General features: G+C 47.7%; 1 protein-coding gene across 5 annotated transcripts in view; it reads right to left on the reverse strand.

Annotated features, from left to right (window-relative positions):
• Window positions 1-20430, reverse strand: part of CYTH1 (cytohesin 1) — an 81463-nt gene that overhangs the window by 15155 nt on the left and 45878 nt on the right. For 2 of the 5 annotated variants that reach the window (XM_070483737.1, XM_014863334.3), the window contains exons 2-9: window positions 7719-7801; window positions 6300-6364; window positions 4149-4215; window positions 3574-3692; window positions 3152-3232; window positions 2155-2267; window positions 807-955; window positions 258-369 (exon numbers count right to left, since the gene is read on the reverse strand). In XM_070483737.1, the coding sequence (XP_070339838.1) occupies window positions 258-369; window positions 807-955; window positions 2155-2267; window positions 3152-3232; window positions 3574-3692; window positions 4149-4215; window positions 6300-6364; window positions 7719-7801 (789 nt within the window). Of the gene's footprint in view, window positions 1-257; window positions 370-806; window positions 956-2154; window positions 2268-3151; window positions 3233-3573; window positions 3693-4148; window positions 4216-6299; window positions 6365-7718; window positions 7802-12219; window positions 12426-16063; window positions 16287-17040; window positions 17667-20430 lie in introns of those variants that run through there. The other 3 variants (XM_070483738.1, XM_070483739.1, XM_070483740.1) reach the window with 3 other exon arrangements.

A 20430-nucleotide genomic window follows, 5' to 3' on the forward strand; every position in this document is an offset into this window, starting at 1 on the left:
AACGTGGCGCGCAAATACACTTGGGCAATATTTCTGCGGAGTGAAGTCTGTCCCCAATAGTCTCTAGTGTCCCATGGGGGCACTGACGCTGCATTCACTTCCTTTCTAGAGGTGGATCTTGTAACAGCATGAATTCATACCACAGCTCCTCCCGTAACCAACCCCCGTTTTCCCACAGCGTACATCTGTGTGTGTGGGCGCACACATCCTTTCTACGTATCTGTGTTAGGAGCCCTAACCCAAAGGGCACTACTTACCGAGTTTCAATAGCCAGCCTTCTCGGTCTGGATTGAAGAAAGTGTGAGTAAGGTCATTCCCATCATCTTCCGGGATTTTAAAGGGTTCATTTTTTATGCTCTCATACAGATTCTGGGATAAAAGATGACACTGCATGTCTCTGATTCTAGAAATATCTTTTCTCCCTCCCCTTTCTCTTCATTCATTCAACAAGCATTCACTGTGTGCCTACAGTATGCCACACACCTTGCTAGGCACTGAGAACAGAACAACATGACCACTTCTGCCTTCAGGCAGCTCACAGTGACAAAATAAGTAAGATGCTTACTGATAATTAAGAAAGAAAAGAAATCAGCCTGACTTTCCTTCAAGCCTTTAGTTTCAGCTTTATACATTGCTTTTCCCTCCTGATTCCTTCACTGGGCCTCACTACCAATTTCTTGATGAAATTCACATAATTTAACGAATGCTAAGAGAAGACACTGGATGAATTGCGTACATCTTTCTCCTCTCCTAAAACAACGCCGCCGCCCCCAGGTCACTGCCTCCTGAACAAGGGCCATGCTCACCCGGAGCAGCTCCTCGGGCAGGTCTCCCCCATCGTTGATGCCTCGATTCATGGCAATAAACCGCTCCACGGTGGGCTTATCTTTGACGTTGGGGTTGTGCAGGCTGGTGTTCAACATGATGATGGCGAACGAGAGGACATAGCAAGTGTCTGAAGAGTAAAGCAAAAGACAATCAGAAACATCTTACTGAAAGACGCAGAAACGCCACGTGAAATCAAGAATGAAAAGTGGTGCCCTCAACAGAATGGGCCAAATCTACACACCCGGATATGCTCTGAGAAGTTATGTACTGCTAACTGAAAAGAGCAGAGCACAGAAAAGGGCATGAAGCACTCAAGACTTAAAGATGTTCATTATTTCAGATCGTAAAAGGACAAGGTGTACACTGTGGAAAATCTGAAAAACAACACAGCGTATTAAAAAAGGAAGTATAAGTTATCTATAATCCTGCTACCTAGTAATAGCTTATTTTGCTTTATTACATAAATGTGCCTGTGTGTAATACAGTCACGTGCTGCATAATGATGTTTCGGTCAACAACAGACAGCATATATGACAGTGGTCCCACAAGACCAGTACCACAGAGCCTAGGAAGGTGTGCAGGGGGCTATATCGTCTAGGCTTGTGTGAGTGCAGCCTACAATGGTCACAGGATGACAAAATTGCCTAATGACACATTTCTCAGAAAGTGTCCCCGTCGTTAAGTGATGCATGACTGGAAATCGCAAACGTACCTCACAGATACATACTGTAACAAAACTTGGATTAAAACAGATGTATAGTTTTGAAGCCTGCTTTTTTGGTAATCTTATTAGCATTTTCCCATGCCAATAAAAACTCCTTTTTAAAACATGACTTTTAACAGTTGTATGTTTCATATTTCAGGGATACCACAACATATTCCTACTCCCTTAATGTTGGACTTTTGAATGTTTCCATCATTTACTATCATAAATTAAATTTAAATTGATGTTCTTAGGCATAAACCTAATGCCTTTTGTTTTATTTTTTATTTTATTTTACTTTTTGCAGGGACAGATTTGCCCTGAGTTAACATCTGTCGCCGATCTTCCCCTTTTCACCCTCTCCAAAGCCCCAGTGCGTGGTCGCATATCCCAGCCGCAAGTCCTTCTAGTTCCTTTACACGGGCCACTGCCACAGCATGGCAACTGGTGTGCTTCTACACCCAGGAACCAAACCTGGGCCACCAAAGCGGTAAGAGTGCCAAACTTGAACCACCAGACCGTGAGGGCTGGCGCAGGCCTTTGGTTTTAGAAATTATCTAGTGCCAAGAAAAGAATCTAGCGTAAAACGCCCATCGCAAACAAGGATGAAGTCTCTCATCTACCCGTGGACTGGAACACTCCGTTATTGCACTGACAGTAGCGCTGGGCAAATGCCTCCATCATCCGGTCAATCTTCTGGGCCTCTCCTGGCAGCCGGAAGCTCCAGAGGAACTGCCTGTGTGGTGGAGACGGGCTGCGTTACAGGACTTGGGGAGAGCATTGATTTCTCTGGGAACTGTTAACTTCAAGTGATTTTTATACCAAAGGGCAAAGGGAGGGCTTCAGTCTTCTGCTACAGGAACTCAGAGCAGATGCAAAATCACCATTCTACATCACTGTTCTCTTAATCAAAGGCAAAAGTATTTAGGAAAAATTAAGATTTTCCTATTCAAAAGAATAGTTCTCATCCTTAAACTAATACACAAGACTGTAATACATATAGATAATGCTCATTTTAAATGAATTCCAATTTCCAGAAAACAAGATGAAGTGGCAAAAGAGATTTTCTATCAAAACATTCACAATTTATCCCTTTAAGTCAGAGAGGCCCACGGCCAACAGGTTTAATTGAGGATTATCTCCATCTAACTGAAAACACAAAAATGGTGTTATTATTTAAACCTACAGCAGTGGAAATACCAAACGACAATTTCCCAAAAGGCACAAGATAACAGATTTAGTAAAAAAATTAAAGTTCACTTTTCTTCATCTACAATGAAGTTTTAAGCTACTTCCCATTCTAGTGCAGGAAATCAAAGGGTTTTCTAAACTGAAAATTAGAAAAGATTTCAAAATGTATTCATTCATTGATTTCCAAAACGTTAAATGAAAGACCTGAGGAAGAGTTTTGCAAAATTTGCTTTCAGGATATATTGTAATGTAATTCTCTTTAACCATCCAATCATTTCGATCATAAGCCAGCAGACTGTTTTCTTTTAAAATACTTCGAGATATTCAAAAGAACCGCCAACGGTATGTCACTACAGTGCCACATGGGACAGACATGATTAGAGACCTGCCTCTCCCACCACCCAAGGGGCTCCCCTCGAACACACTCACCGCAGCGCCTGGACAAGGTTAAGATCCGTGAACTCATGCAACTCCACGAACGCATGAAGAACCTGGATATTGAACTCATCTCTAGCAAGACAAACAAAAGGGAGGGGGTGGGGCACAGACGTGAGACACTGACGCTGAGAACCCAAGGTCATCCCAACCCCCAGCCAGGCGGTTTCCCACGCGGAGTCCTGTAGCTCTGTGGGCCGGGGAAGGCGACCGAGCACACACAAGGCAGAGCCGCCTTCCTCTGCTCACACCCCAGCACGCCGGCCACCCTTTCCCAGAACAGCGCCCTCCCAGTGCGGCTGCTGCTGCCTCAGGGCCAAACTCTCTTCAAGGACTTGTGGCGAGAGTTCTGGAGTCTGTTTCTCAGTAATTCTGGACGGGCCTGCACCCCTGTGCCTGAGTCCCTGCGGCCTCACCTCTCCCCCAGGTAGTCTCCGATGGCTGTTTTGTTGAGCCCCTCCCCCTTATACAAGAACTGGGCAATGTCCTCACAGGTGTTCTTCAGCAGGTCATTCTCTATTAAGAACTGGATCCCCTAGAAAAGACAACAGATGCCAAAGACGCTTACTCTGGAAACATCTAGAAAGGAGGACAAAGGGCAGAGGAAGAATGGGTGTGGGTGCTCTGGACACAGAGAAGTATCTAATAAACACTTGCCAACTGATACGAGGGGAACCGGCTCAGGAAGCTCTAGAGAAGGGCAGGCCAGCCAGGCTGCAGCCTGCTCTGGGACAGCCCACTTCAGAGAGCACGGGCTCCAGCCTGCTCTGGGAGAGCCCACCTTGGAGAGCACGGGCTCCTGCCTGCTCTGGGGAGAGCCCGCCTTGAAGAGCACGGGCTGCAGCCTGCTCTGGGGAGAGCCCACCTCAGAGAGCATGGGCTGCAGCCTGCTCTGGGGAGAGCCCATCTTGGAGAGCACGGGCTGCAGCCTGCTCTGGGACAGCCCACCTGAGAGAGCACGGGCTGCAGCCTGCTGCTTCCTTTCACTCACCTTTTTAGGATCCATGTTAAATTTTTTCCTGCCCATGGCTACCTGTTTGTTCCTCTGCATGTTTTTCCTGTAAAACAACCACCACAGCCAGTTTTAGTACTCCAGGTGATCAGCAAGGTTTGAAAGACCACCCCCACAGGCAACCACTGATTTATACGGATTTCCGAAAGACTCACCCAGGCAAGCACAGGCACCCTTAAGTCTCACTGTGAAGGGCAGCTGAAGTCCTGGCCCTTGCCCCAGGCTCATTGGTTCCTTCTGCCCCAGTGCTGTTCTTTTTTTTTTTTCTCCTTAAAGATTGGCACCTCAGCTAACGTCTGTTGCCAATCTTTTTTTTCCCTTCTTCTCCCCAAAACCCCCCTGTATATAGTTATATATTCTAGTTGTGAGTGCCTCTGGTTGTGCCATGTGGGACACCGCCTCAGCATGGCCTGATGAGCAGTGCCATGTCCACGCCTGCGATCCGAACGGGCAAAACCCAGGGCCACTGAAGCGGAGCACGCGAACTTAACCACTTGGCTGCGGGGTCGGCCCCAGTGCTGTCCTTTTTTTAACACGATTTTTCTAAACCTCATTAAGGTATAACTTACATATCATGCACACACTCACTGAAGGGTCCATCTGAGTGATCTGCAGCAAGCCTCCCAAGTTGTGCACCTGCCCCCATCGCTCCCTGTAGAACGTTTCTGCCCCACAGGTGCATGTTGTGAGTTAACAACTGTCACCGCAATCTGTTCAACCCTCCCTCTGCCAGTAGACAGTTAAGCTATTTCCAGTTTGGGGTCATTTTAAAGGAGAAGGCCATAAACATTCCTGTACAAGTCCTTTTGTGGGCACGTTTTCACATCCCTTGAGTAAATGCCTGGGGGCTGACGTGCTGGGCGCAGCACGGGTATATGGTAACATTACAGGAAACGCCAGACTGCCTGCCCCGTGGGTACACACTCTACGCTCACCAGCACGAAACACAGGCAGTCCACTTCGTGTCGGCCATCCTGGTGGGCGTGAGGCGGCATCTCATGGCAGCATTAAGTTGCATCTCCTTAGCACTACCCATGCTGAGCATTTTTCATGTGTCTATTATACATATAGCTTCTTTTGTAAAGTGTCTATTCAAGTTGTTTGCACATTTTTTATTTGGGCTGTCTTTTTATTAATGAGTTTTATGTGTTCTTAATATATATATCTCCAGGATACAAGTCCTTTTTCAACTACAGGTATTGCCAATATTTCCTCCTCGTCTGTGGCTTGCCCACTCACTTCTTTTAACAGTATCTTCTATAAAAGCAGAAATTTTAAATTTTGATGAACTCCAATTTATCTATTTCTTTTAAGCTACAAATTCTTAAGATGGAAAGTAAAAAAGCTATAATCCAAAACTGACACTTCCAAGACTGGAAGTGATGAGCTGGCCACTTTCTGCAGAACACACAGCTCCGCTAATCCCTGATGGCACTGCCCACAAGTGTTTAAACAACAAATGCAAACGGTCTTATGAAGCCAGACAGGGTGACTTAGGCTTAGAAAAATACAGACACGCAGTGAATTAGAAACAGCCCATTTACTGCACTGAGCAGTTAGAACGCGGTCTGGGAGCCCCATTCAAACCAGACTCTCACTTACCCTAACACCTCACGCAGTTAAAAGGAAAACATAACCTGCAAACACTCCTTGCCATTCTGCACTACAATAATTTCGTTTTCACAGCCTCTTCTCCTAAGCATCAGGGAGGCATCAACAAACTCAAACGACACCCAGACAGACGCGGGCACTCCTGCTTCCAAAACCACATCACAGCGTTCGTTACGCTTTCCCTTTACACAAAGGAAAAACACAAATTTTTAAAACACACAGTAGACAATAGAGGGAAAGGAAGAGGAGTTTACACAATAATTTAAGGGTAGTTTAGGGCTTTCAGGGACCCTCCAAGTTCTCTAGTTCAACATTCCCAGCAAGGTCAAAGCCCTTACATCCAGGCGTCCCCGCACTGAGGGTGGAAGGCAGAAAGTATATTACGTACGTGCTTTTTAGGAAAAGAGGCCAGAAAACACACTTTCTCCTTAAATATGCCACGTAAACACATCACAGTTATAGGCTGGGTGCTTGGCAAAGCTACAACCACAAAACCATCCAGCAGAAGGACAGACTCACCTTTCTTCTGTGGACCCCAGGTTTTCAATTTCATTAGCTACTTCTGCTATCTCATCCTTCAGCCTCTATAAGACAGACAGTCCAGAATTACTGGGATAGGAAGACACAGAACAAACTAAAATCTCACATAATACACTCCAATCAAACACAAAATAAAATAAAGGAAAATGAAATAAGATGAGAAAAAAAATCTTAAAAAGTAAACTAGAAACATTCATCTAGTCAACAAACATTTATTGAGCTCCTACCAAACAGTAAACATTCTAGGGAACACAAAGGTGAAGAAGATATAGCTCCTGACCTCAGGGAGTTTACAGTCCAGGAAAGAAACTTCTAATCATATACACTCTGCAAAATATGTATGTTTCACTGAAAGATGGCTGCCTCAATCCAGTCCATCAGAGCACACCCACAGCTTCCCATACTCAGTGTGACCAGAGAGCAGGCACGAGCTACTCCACCCAAACGCCCAGGCGGCCACCAGCGGTGCTGCTCCCAGGCCAACACTGCCACCAAGCGGCCAGCAGAGGGAACGTTCAGCCCAAGCTCCTGCCTTCCACCACCTCCCCCATTTAAGCAGGCCCTCAGAATGGATGGCCATGGTCAAGGAGGCTCTGAGTGAAGAACTGCTAAGCTTTCGTAACCTTTACCAGTGAAAGAGGAATCAAAGCTAGGGCAAAACGATCAAAACACACTCGAATCAACACTGGAGCAAGTCAAGTCTTTGCTCTCCACACTTTGAAGCTTTGGGGTTACAGGGTATGCCCCCTCCCTCCCCATCCCTGAATTCCCAAATGTTTTACAAAGAATTCCAGAAGAATAACATTTGCTGCCTCAAGGGCTAAAATAACCCAACCAATGGCTTCTATGACTTATTTCCTACTAAAGCTTGGCAGTTATGCAAAGGAATTTAGAAAAATACGGATAAAATAGCTATCACTGACTAAGAACCTCCTAGGGACCAGCTGTATGTCCCGTATAAACAAGAACTTATTTAACCCTTCCAGCAACCCGTCAACAGGGGTTTTCATTCTCATCTTACAGATAAAGAAATTGATGTTCAAAGAACCAAATTCTCATCTCTACAATCGCCCTGCCAATAAGCGGCAGAGCCAGGACCTGGACATGGGTCCAGCTTAACCCAAAGCCCCTGTTCTAACTGTCTCTCTCCCCGACTCACCGCTGGGCAGTGAGAACTGCCCTCAGGGGTCAGGAGACCTGGGGCCACTCTAGTTCTGACAACTGAGCGGCTGGGAGGAGCTTTAAAACCATTTAACCTCTGAGAGTCCACTTCTCAGCTGTTAATAAGCAAAGGCGATTATCAATCCCTACACTTCGCTCAAAGCCGTGGTGAGAGAGGAGGCCTTTGGAAAGGACGCTTGTCACACAACAGCATGTGTCCCAGCTGCGAGCTCCTACCTGAATGTCGGCCAGCAGCTCCTGCTTTCTCCGCCGGATGTTCTCCAGCTCCTGACGCTCCTCTGCAGTCAGGTCACTGGGAACTACAAAAAAGAAGAGAAATGTTCTAAGAGAGCTTTTACCTCACCAAAAATAAATAAAATCCAGAGACCACAAAAGGACAAAGATTCCCTGGAAGGAGCTAGAAGCCCGTTTTGGAAATGACCAACTGCTGGGGACAGCTCTGACTCCCATCCTCCATCAGGTTTACCAAAGGGAGAAAGGGTCCTGGATCACAGAGGAAAGCTCTGATAGAAGAGCATCTGGCATGAAAAGAGAGAGAACAGGCTGCCGAAGGTTAAAGGCGGCTGTTGTGCCGGGAAGCGGAGGCGGTCATGGCCCAGCAGTCCATCCCCCATGGCCTTCAGTGGGGCTCCAAGCCTCAGCTCCCCCACTGAGCCCACTCCAACATAGGACACGTCCATGATGCCTAAGTGGGGAGCAAGGGACAAGTAAAAAGCAACATGAAGGAACGTTTTGTGCCATCTCTGGAAGGAGAGGGGAGACTACATATGTATTCGGAAAAATCTAAAAGGGTATACCCCAAACTGAAAACAGCACTGAACTCTGGGGACTGAGTTATAGGAACTGTTCTCTCTGTTTTATATACCCTTCTACATTGTTTGAATAATGTTTTAAAATGAGCTCTTACCATCAGAACAAAGTTACTTAATCCCGATCACAGTTCTCACCACAAAACACTCCTACATACCTCCAAGACTCCAACCTCTCGCTCATAAAAACAGGGCCTTGGGGGAGAAACCCCCATGATGACCCTGTTTCTTCTTCTGTGCTGGGGGAAGCAATGTGGTCAATGGGAAGAACAAACACTGGCATTGGGCAAACTCGGGCTCCAATCCAGTTCCAATCCACCAAACACCAATCAGGTAACTTTGCACAAGTTACTTAACCTACTTGAGCCACATTTCATCACCAGTAAAGTGGGGTACCACCACCCACCTCATCAGGCTGCTGGGAGGATGAAGTCCAACAAAGCACCTGGAACCCTAGCTGGTGCTGAGCAGGAGCTCAAAAACGCTGGCTCCTGTGCCCTTTGGGGCCAAAGCAAAGGTGCCCACGCAGCCTGACGGGAGGGGCGGCTCATGGACACTGCATCCTTCATAGGCGAATAAACGCATTAGAACAGCGCTACACGATATGGTGGCCACAGCCCACGTATGGCTAATAAGCACTCGAAATGAGACTAGATCAGTTTGAGATGTGCTATATGTGTAAAATACAGACCAGACTTTGTATAAAAACAGTCAAATATCTCTAATATTTTATATTGATTATCCATTGAACCAACAACTTGGTAAACCAAATATATTATGTTCATTGATCTCACACGGCTACTAGAAAGTAACACTGCGTTTGTGGCTCACATTTCTCCTGGGCAGCACAGAGCTGAACAACTGCTCTGCTTGAGGAGCACGGAGCTGAACAACTGCTCTGCTTGAGAGCAGTTAGGATCCACGACTCTCCGACTGTGGCACTGAAACAATGTACTGCATTCAGAGAGCAATTACTTTCCCAAATATTTCATAAAAATCCCGTAAGACCACAGAAGAGGTAGAAACAACAGACCCCAATTAAGTCTACAGCTTAATTAGAAAAGCCGATTTTTCCTTTTGTATCCAGCTTTTCCCCACCCTTCTCTAGAAAAGTGTCTATTAAACTTCCCCAAGACCCACACTAAGAAATGCATTTGCTATCATGACGCAATCTCCCCCATACACAACAGCATCAAAAATAACACCCTCCCCAAGTGAATCTATTGCTGTGTTCTGTTGTTTTACTCTTAAGTTTTCTTAACAGTGGCCGTAGCCCATGAAATTGATTTCATAGCCTAACTCACTCAGTGAGTTCTGTATTTGAAACACACTCTGACCGTGTCAGAGGCTGGAAGAGCGCCACTCTACAGACTGCAGCCAGGCCTCCTCCCGAGGGCGAGGCAGCCCCCACTGCACCGAGACCTGAGGGCGAGCATTCCAACAGCTGCTCTGGGAGAGTCAGACTAACTAACAGCTCCAGTTGGGGCAAAAGCACTTCGAGAAACAACAGAAACTCTTCCGATTCACACCCCAGTCTGGAGAAAAGCACGCCTAAGGGAGCTCAGTCTACTTTATCTGGACTTCACCGACCAGAGCTTTTCTAGTCCCTGAAGACCAGAAGATCCTTTTAAGGAACTAACTTCCTGAGGCTCTAGAAGACAAACATTCATTCTAACATAACATAGGCCATTTTCTTAAATAGCTATTCCATGGCGGGGATGAATAGTCGGGCTTTGCTTTTGAAGCTACAGACGGCTTAATGAGATCATCAATGAGTCTTGACCCAAGCAGAGGCAAGACCAAGGTCCTCACAATGAGGACCATCGTGTAAAACATTTATATCTCAAGACTGCTGTGTACCTCAGACACCAATTTTTATCGTTCCAAATTGGAAACTCTGTGTGGTTGCCTTCTTTTCAGAATCTTAGCACCCAACCATTCTGGGTTAGCATTCACACATGACAATTTTTCTAGGAAGTCACAATCTAGATTTTGTATTATAAATTCAAAATGTGCTTCCAGTCCTCTTCTTTGCAAGATACTGTTTTAGAACTAGTAAAGGAATAAATAAAACTATAAACCTACAATATCAAGAACACAAGGAGAGGAGCCATCGACAGAAGAGATGTCAGTGAACTTCCAGGACAGAGAAAGCAGAGTGCCCACACCTCCTTCTGGAATGCAAACTCCACGAGGGCAGGGGCCTTGTACGCCTGTCACTGCTATGTCTGCAGTGCCCACATGGTGCCCCCAAAACCAAAGATACTGAATATATATTCACCCCCAGGCAAAAACAAAAGAACTGAACCAACTTGTGGTGAGTGAGCAGCTCGCAAGGGAGCTGGAACCCAGGGTGAAGCCCCTGGTACTTCCCCAGAAAATGATGCTCCTGCCCACCCCGTCTAGAGCAGAGGCTTGGGTTCGCGAGGCCCACCCAACACATGGAGCCCCCACTGTGTCACTCTTATGCTCACAGAGATTAGGCCTCCAGCCCGCAGGAGAAGCAAGGCAGGCACAGAAAACTCAGGCTGGAGCGCACAGACATAATTAAGGGAACAAAAGAAAAATTCACAGGAACAGGAGACTCTGAAAAGGGGAAAATTACAGAAAAATAATAAGCTCTTGGGAATTAAACCTATTTTGCCCCCAAGTGCCCCAAATAAAAAAGGCAATAAAGGAATAAAAGATAAAGTCAAGGCACTCCTGCAGGACAAAGAGTGCAAATAGAAGCAAAGTCAATTTACTCAGTATAATAAAGCTTTTTCAATCTCACAGAGAAACACTCATAGTAAAATTCAGAATTTGGAGGATTAAAGACGATCCTAAAACCTCCACGAGGAGCGAAGAGGGGAACCAGGCCACTCACAAAACCAGAATCTGGCTGGTGTAATGGTGGGTACTGAAGACAGCAGAGGGGCTTTCAAAGTTCTAAACAAAACTATTTTGAGCCTAGAATTAATTCTCCGTCAAGCAGGAGGGCAAAACAGCATCTCTTCAGACATACGAGGACTCAGAAAGTTTATCTTCCACGCACTCCCTCAGGAGGAGGAAGACGTGCTCACAAGGATGGTGGGGGACAGACTCGGGAGGCCAGGACACACACTCTGGGGGGACAGCAAGAGACGAGAGCAGACGAGCACCAGGAGCCAACGGCTGCAAGATCGTCCTCACAAAGAACAAAATCAGGCACGAACACGAGGACAGACGAGAGGCATTTACAGTAAGAGAGGGCCACTCGGTCTCCTCTCGACAGAATACAAAGGTAAGTGGCAACGGGAAAAACAAAAACTCAATGGAATCACAGTATAAACGAGCAAGCCTCCTGTGGGCGCATCCTGAGCCACCAGTGAAGGCAAGAAAGGAGAGCCCACTGGACCTCGGCACTGGGAACCCGTGGGAGTGCAGCCCACCCGGGGCTGAGCAGCCTGTGACGGGGTTGTGCACGGGCTGGGAACTTCAGAGTCAACCTGTGGACACAGAACAAAGGCTAATTCCGCTTACAGAACAAAAGTTATATGTTATCAACTATGATCACATTAAAGTGGGGGAAGAGCTGAGAGGTGTGAAGGCCAGAGGGAGCAAGGCAGCAAGGAAGGCAAGTAGGGTCCCCCCCCCCCACCCCCCGCCGCCTCGTCTTACGAAAGGGGCAGGACGCGTTGGTAAAAGGTCATGAACAAGAAATCAAAGTTGTAAATATGTTTACGGAAGTTTCAAACGTGAAATAAAGGAACCAGACAATGTGATAAACTCTCAAAAATGGCCAGAGAGAGAGTGCAGGAAGAGAACGATGTAGTGAGGGAGTCAGGAGATAATCTTTGACTTTGATAAAATCATCAGCAATATAAGAATATTAAATATGAATTTGGTAGCACCTACCAGAAGACCAAAAGCCAGAAAAAGTTACTTACTGGTGGTTGCTTCTGAGGAGTGGGTCTGGGAATGGAGAGAAGGGGCCTGTCAGCCCCTGAATACTTGCTTAAAAAAATACATTTAGGCACTACTGCATTTTTAAAATGAAAACAAAAACGTTAATCTACAGTTACTGGAAAAGATAGGCCATCTACTGTCCTAGTGGTCAGACAGAAAAAGCTTTCAGCCAATTAGCAGTTAAAACAAACAAGACATTTATTCACATCTATTTTGATGCAGTTTCCTGACACTAACCACACGATTTCTAAATCACTTCTTCCTCCACACTTGGTCACCTTAAACCACAGTCCTGCTTTCCTTTTGGTTCAACAAATCATCTAAAAAAAAGATTTAGGTCTCATTTTTCTAGTGGAATTTTGCTCTGAGATGAGGAAAAATCCAACATTTTAACAAATGTATTTTCCTCTGCTTAAACTTATCAACACAACATCAAATCTTCAATTCAAGCCTACATTCTCGTACTGCCCAAAGAGGGGAAAAAACCTCCACTGGGATCCTCGTTAGTGTCTGCAGGATCCTGGAAGGCCGTGGCCAGGACAGGAAAGGAGGAGCCAGGCTCAGAAACAACCACATCTCCTTTGCACGCGAGTCTGGGAAAGCAGCGGGGGCCCCTGGGAAGGGCATCTCTCCATGCTCTGGCTTTCCTGTGTAGCCATCAGGGTTAAACTGTAAATGATCGGCTGACAGGCCAGATGGCAGAGCAACAAACAGCTCCTCCCTCCCCGCTGCCACGTGCTGCAGCCACGCTTCTGTGCCAGGACGGCAGCTAAGCCCTCTTCGCTGGAAAAGAATGGCACCCGGGGAGACAGCAGCCTGTGCACAAAGGACATGGAGCAGAGCAAGGGGCCGGCCTCATTCCCGCAAAGGTTAATTTACAAGGTGTCCTGCTTACAGCACGGGGACCAGTCCACTACGGGCCCCTCACCATCCCCTTGCAGGGTTCCTATTTAATGAAGGGGATTAAAGTGCCTACAACAACAAGGGGCTATTGTGCTTGGCTGTGAATAGCAAAGCCATAGAGGGAAGCTTCTATTTCTTTATTTAAATGTTGCTCTGCAGATTTTAACAGTCGGCAGAACTCAGAGCTGAGATGTACTCCATCCAGCGCATACAAAGGAGGACTGTCTTAAAGGGACAGGGTCCTCCTTCCCGGCCAGGAGCCCATGAATAAGCACATGGCCAGCAGCTGAGGCTCCTGCTCAGCGCCATGGCAGGTGCCCAGTGATCCACCATGAGGTTCAACTGAAAAAGCGGCTCTTCTGACAGCAGTTTCTCTCAGCAGGAGCATAGGCAGCTGCCAGCCAAAATGGACCATGCTGTCTGTCCTACATCCCCAGGGGTGACCTAAATGAAGAGTTAGAACCGTGCATTAGGGCCAAGACACGACTCTCTGAGGTCATCCAGATAAACCAGGTCCCTCTGCCTAGCTTTGAAATATACCATTTGCCTTATTTTTCCCCCATAATCATCAACTGTCACTTTTCTTACAGCCTCTGCCTTTCAAAGGATAAGAAGGGTCCAAATTTAAACCAGCACAGCAAAGAAACATTAATTAGAGAGGCCAAGAGTCCAGCAAGGTCCTCTCTTTCCCTGACTGTATGGAGAAGGTAAAAAGACCAGAGAGAACCTGTCCACTTTCTCCCCTAGGCCTCGGAAGCCTCGGTGTGTCCAGACGCTGCCAGTCCCGCAGAGCACCTGCACCAGGGTGCCCCGCTGACCCTCTACAGACCTCCAGTCTTAGGAAACTGAAAACACACACAGCTTCAAAGACCTAACCCTCAGCACATCTGAAATAGCGGCAGCAGCGGTAAAGCCAACACCGTGTTGTCCCATACCCTCTGTAGAAACTGTCACTGGCTCTAGAGGGAACAACAGCTATTTACAAACAGGTTTTAGGTTCAAGAGTGCAAATTGGCAAACAGCCCAAGGAGTGAAGGCAGCGTTTCTCACACCTCCGAAGACAAATATCGAAGGGCCTGTAGGCACAGAACTGCCAGTGTGGCCAGTGCTGGTGACACCACCCTGCACTCAGTGACCTCACGCCTGTGCAGATGCTGCCAGTTAGAGCACCTCACAGTGCCCTGCCCTGGGAGGCACCTGCAAGTCACCTTGTCTGCCAGGAAAGCCAGTGACTCACAATGTGAAAAAGTCAGAAGACCAGGAAGAACTCAGGCTGTGGAGACATACAGACGTCCAGCAAACTTTCCCAAAACTCTTGATTCTGTGCTGACGTCGGAAATACATGGGGTCAGATCTTTAAGACAGGTAAGAACACAACCAAAATTCAGAATGTCTTTCAGGTGAAAGGCGACATAGAGATACGTACAACAAAAAGCAGTGATGAAGAATTTCACGGAAAGCCTTATATTCAGAGACAGGCCTCAGGTAGCTGTCAAGACCAGCGGGCGCGGGGGGAAGATGGATGAGCAAAGGGATGCTACTGAGCCTGAAACTTGGTGACATGTATGCGGCCAAGGTGTGCCAATGCGCTCACTTCACCCCTTTGTAGAAAGTCTGCTGACTTTGGAAACCAATTACTTTTCCTTCCTACTAAGTCAAAACCACAGCAATCCTCTCTAAAATTTAATACCATATTACTCTACCTTAAAAAGGAAGGAAATTCTGACACCTGCTGCAACATGGATGAACCTGGAGGACAGTAAGCTCAGTGAAGTAAGCCAGTCTCAAAAGGACAAATACTAAGATTGCACACCGATGAGGGACCTAGAGTCGTCAAATTCACAAAGACAAACAAGGATGGTGGGTGCCAAGGGCTGGGGCGGGGGATGGAGAGCTGCTGTTTACTGGGGACAGAGTTTCGGTTTTGCAAGATAAAAAAGTTCTGGAGATGGACCGTGGTGATGGTTGCACAACAGTGTAAATGTACGTAACACGACTGAACTACACACTTAAAATGGTAAATTTTAGGTAATGTGTATTTTACTATAATTAAACAAAAATGTAATAGCAACATCCTGAGTTCCTGATTTCTGCTGACCTCAGTCCCTTTCCTAAGAAGCTATGATCTGACTTTTGTATAGAGCACTTGAAAAGTGTCTCACCATCAATTTATGGCCTAAGAGATTTTCAAAGAATCTACACACACGACCAGGACCAAAAAGAGTTACATTAGCGTGTGGCTAGCGTAACTGATATTCAACAGTGAGAGACAGAGGTGTCTTCTAGCAAACTGCCAATACGATTATTTACTCTTCCACTTTAAATTCTTTCCACACAAAAACCATCCAGCCTCCTACCCAGAAGTATATTAAAGACTTAATTACCATCCTCTGCATTTTTAAGGAAAACTTCCCTAACCACTAACGAACAACTCAGGCCTGGTCAATTCAGCTGAGACGCTGCCCAGGGCTGGGGGAGACGCCTTCGGGGGTTCCCCCTCCCCCCGTCAGTTCTGCAACACCACCACCTCCCCCGCCCCAGTTTCCTGAAGCACGAAGGGGCATGGCACCATCTTGCCCTTCTTGAATGAGAGAATGTATATCCAACAGCTCTATAAATTGTCTTATAAAAGCCAGGTACTTTATAATCTTACCTTACATAGAGAAAGCAATTGACACATTTTATCTAATAAACCCTAGACCTCGAAGACATAATTTGCATAATGTTATGATTTAACAAGCTAACCAAAGGGAAATGAAGTCAACTTTCAAGGTAGTAAAAGAAACTAAATCATAAAATTTCATCCTAAAAGTTTGGTTTAGAAAAACAAAATTAACATCTGCCTTCAATAAACGCTAAAAACGAGAAAATAATCATTTTAAGAACCTCGATCTTTTTCCTGAAACCTTGCAGTGGTGATACCTGATCCAGCCGGCACTCTGCAGCTTTCCTTCTAGCTCTCATCCTTCCCACCTCTGTCTCCAATGCTGCTTCTGAAAGGGTCGCAGGGCTGAATGCAGAGCTGGAACCAGCTCATCGAGGAAGAGCCATTTTCTGCCTCGGCCTCCAGGAGACAGCGCAGGTCCTTAGCTCCCAAGGAAAGCCCAGAAATTCCTGATCCCACCAGACACACCAAGTCATCTGTGCTCGGCCCCCCTCATCCTCCCAAGTGAAGGGGCCCCAGAAGCTCTGCTCCCCCATCCCCGTGCCAGCTGCAATCACGTCATATTGCACAGCTGTGTCACCACACCCCTTTCATGTCCAAAATAGAGGGGGGGGGGGGCGGGTTAAGAAGTCAGCTCCCTCTCACTTTCCCCTTGTTCCTAAAATCTATTTGTATGGTGTTTTGTATGTTTTCCAAAGGAAAACCCTGAATTTTCTTCACTAAAACATTCTCCCTCGGCCTGACAGCTGGAATGGACTCCTGGGATCAAATTGAAGGTGCAACTCCAACTCCCTTCCTACGTGTGCTGCTGGAAGGAGCGCTACCCACGCCCAGGAAAGCTTCCCAAGTCCTTCATGAGTAAAACAGAAACTCCTGGGGTGGGTCGAGAGGGAAGAGAACCGCCCTGAATTTGTCCCTCTGCTTTCTGTCGTCCTATTTCTACCTCATCGAAGCAGGATCATGAAAACTGGTTATTAGCTTGTTTGTATATCTTAGGCCCAGAAGAAACCACACTGAATGCTTGAACATCTATCTGTCCGATGGAGCTAGCGGAAAAGCCCTAGAAGGAGAGCAGAATGCGAAACCACAAGACAGACATGCAGTGAAACAGCCGCTGCATGCATCAGCTCTGCTGCCGGCTTCTGGGTGGGAGAGGCCGGCAGCAGAGCATAACAGAGCGGATCCGCAGACTCTACATGATGAGCTCACACACGCCATCCACGCGGCTTCTTACCCAAGGCGAGTCCCCTCTCCTGTGGCCCCAGTGTCCCGGCAGCCCCCGAGCAGCAATGTCAAAGCCTGGGCAGGTCACAGCTCTCCACTTCAGAGGCCATGGTAGAGCAGCACCGCCACCCCCCAGGCCCAGGCTGCAGGGTGCTCCCACAGCTCCAGGTGGAGGGAGGGACGGAGCAAGCACAGCATGTGTGCCAGCACAGCCAGGGGAGAGGCAGGCGGCTGGAGGAAACAAAAGCTGAGCGGAAACCCCGGGTGGAAAGGGAGCTGATCCTGGTGAGGAAGGCTGGCGAGGATGGAGAGATGGCCGTGCCCGGAGCTGTCGCCTGGCTGACACTTGGAGCGTGTGCTGCTCAGCTCCTCGCAGGCTTATTTCCATGAATGCAATTCCAGCCGGCCCCTCCTACCACTCCCCCGAAGGCCTCCTGCGGGGGGAGGGGGCACCACCAGCATTTGCTCACAAGCTACACTTGCTTTTTTCTCCCTCTTGGAAGCAAAAAGCTGATGGCTGCTTCCCTGGGAGGACGTTAAACCTTATTTAAGATGCCTTCTCCTTACTGAGCAGGACAGGATCTACGGTGTGCAAGCTATTCTGCCACCCCTCGGCACAAGGCCACCTCTTTCCCCGGCTCTGCACCACGTCAGCAGGCAGTGACGCTGACCAGGCTACCTCAACACAACCCTGGCTTCCTGTCCTAGGGGCCAGGCCCCCGTCTCCACATAGGACACACCGCCTTTTACCAAAAAGGGCCATCCCACTCGGGCCATGTGGTAGTCGCTGTCTCCACACGCTGGCCATCGTTCTGTTTCTTTACCAGAGGCTGGAACACCGCATTCCAATACATTCTGGTTAGGAAGTTAGGCAGGTTAATCCTGGGGACGACACTCTAAGATGGCTGGTGACAAGAAACATCGCTACAGCCTGAGAAGGGCGGCTCTCAAACTTCAGAGGGTGCAAGGATCAGCACAGGCGCTGTTAAACACAGACTTGGACCCCACCCCGAGACGTGGCTCCACAGGCACAGGTTCCCCATTAAAGCAGAACCCAAGACGAGTGGAGGGAGCTGTCTGCAGCCCGCTCGGAGAAACACTGCCTTTGATAATAAGGGAAGAGACATAGGCAGGCTTTAAAACAAGTGCCAAATAAGCAAGGAGAACAAACGAAAATAAACCACTACCCTGGATGAGGGCTCTCCCTCGCAGCACTGCTGACATCCCAGCGGTGGCTCTGGGGACGCTGGGCACTGTGGCCTGTTTAGCTGCACCCCTGGCCTCCACCTACTGGATGCCAGCAGCACCCCCACCCCACCCCCAAGAGAGACAACCAAAAATGCCTCCAGACATTGCCAAATGTCCCCTGGAGGGCAAAACCTTCCTGGTTAAGAACCACTCCTCCAGATAAACAACAAAAGGAAAAGAAAAATCTAAAAACAATGCCCTCCCCACCACCCGAAGCCCTCCCTGGCTTCCAGTCTTCTGTCCGTGGGAAACTGCTGAAAGGAGGCACCCAGCATGCAAGCCCTGCTCAAGACTCCCCCATATTAATTTAGGTTTCATACTCTGGGGTCTCCTCATCCCCATAACAGGGTCACCAGACCTGACCCAAACACTTGGGCTCTGCAGTCCAGCCTGCATCTTTTAAGAAACAGCCAGGGGCTGGCCTGGTGGCACAGCGGTCAAGTTCGCACGTTCCGCTTCAGTGGCCCGGAGTTCGCCGGATCGGATCCCGGGTGCGGACATGGCACTGCTTGGCAAGCCATGCTGTGGTAGGCGTCCCACATATAAAGTAGAGAAAGATGAGCACGGATGTTAGCTCAGAGACAGTCTTCCTCAGCAAAAAGAGGAGGATTGGCCGCAGATGTTAGCTCAGGGTTAATCTTACTCAAAAAAAAAAAAAAACAGCCATAATATGAACAATTTTATTTTGTGTCAAAACGGCAGCTCTCATCTAAAAGAATCATACTAAGTCTATAAGAAATACCTCTAAAATTATTTACGAAATCTTTATTTTAACCTGCAAAAGGATACAAGTTTTCAGTAACCACGAGGACTGAGAGTCCCTATTCCTGGCCCCATCGAGATTCCACCCTCCCTGCTCCAGCAGTGTTACTCAGTTCCAACCTCTCTGTGCTTCCTTCCTGTTTAGAGGTTCTTCATCCCCACCCATCAAGAGCCACCTCTTACAGGGAGAACTCCCAGATTACTGTGGCCACACTGCTCTCAGTTTACCTGCGTCACCTGAAGACCATCTTCATCGGCACTGCCTCCTTGGAACATGTTTGTATCATTCTGTTCACCATCTGGTTATGCACTGTCCTGTTCCCAGGAGTTTTACCTGTCCACAAAATTAAGCTCTTGTTTTCCAGTAATATACTGTAAATATTCTCACACCACTTTACACAGTCCTAAAGGGCTATGTCCCCTTTTTTGAGGTAATATTACCAGTTTTTACATAATATGCAGACACACAGTTCAAGGATTTAAAAATCCCAGCAGGTGAACCCTGACCTATCACGTCCTGTGCAAGACTCAGTCCCAACGTGCAAGGCTCGCTGTGGCTCCGCTTTAACTCACCAGCTGCTACTGACAGACAGGGGATCCAGAGCTGGGGTTTACCTGCTGCATGCGAAGCCGGGCAGAGGCTTCAGCGGGAACCCAGGCCAGAGGCGGCTGGTAGCAAAGCCTGCGCGGTAGCTGGTGAGTGCCCACGCTTGGCACAAACAACAAGATCCAAGAAAGCGAGCAGACAAGAAGTCAGAGGAAAGAGCTACCAATAGGTGTGCAGTGGCCCTCCGCGCATCTAAAGAGGACGGAGGTAAAACACACCGCCTACCACAGTGACGACCAGAGAAACAGACCGCTCCCAGCTAGAAAGCTCAGCAAATCGACCAACAGAGAAAACGAAAGTTTTTAAAAATGATTTTCTTAGATTCATAATTCCACAAGCTTTAAAGAAAAAATCTACTGCCATAAAGAAGGCACCCTATTAGTTACCGTAGAAGATACAAAGATGATAAGACGTGGTTTCAGCCCCCAAAGAGCTTACATGTTGCTATGCTTTTTAAAGAAAAAAGAGGACGCAGTAAGTGCTGCTGACAGGTGCTCCAGGGTCAGAGACGGTGGGGACGGAGGCGAGTTGTCCTGGAAGGCTCCGCACAGGAAGCTGGAGCCCAGGCTGGAGGCTGGGTCAGGAGGCAGAGAGCACTCTAGGCTGGATGAGCGACAGACTCAAAGAGGAAGGGGAGAACAAACTGGAAATGTCTGGAAAAGCTGCTGAAGTTGAAGTGTGGTCTTTTGAATTCGGCACAAAGACACCTGGACTCTATTCTTTCGTTGGGTTGGAGGTCAGATAGAGAAAGGAGCACTTTAGGAAGGGTAAGAAGGGGCACTG

Source organism: Equus asinus, chromosome 13 (assembly GCF_041296235.1).
Source record: "Equus asinus isolate D_3611 breed Donkey chromosome 13, EquAss-T2T_v2, whole genome shotgun sequence".
Taxonomy (NCBI): domain Eukaryota; kingdom Metazoa; phylum Chordata; class Mammalia; order Perissodactyla; family Equidae; genus Equus; species Equus asinus.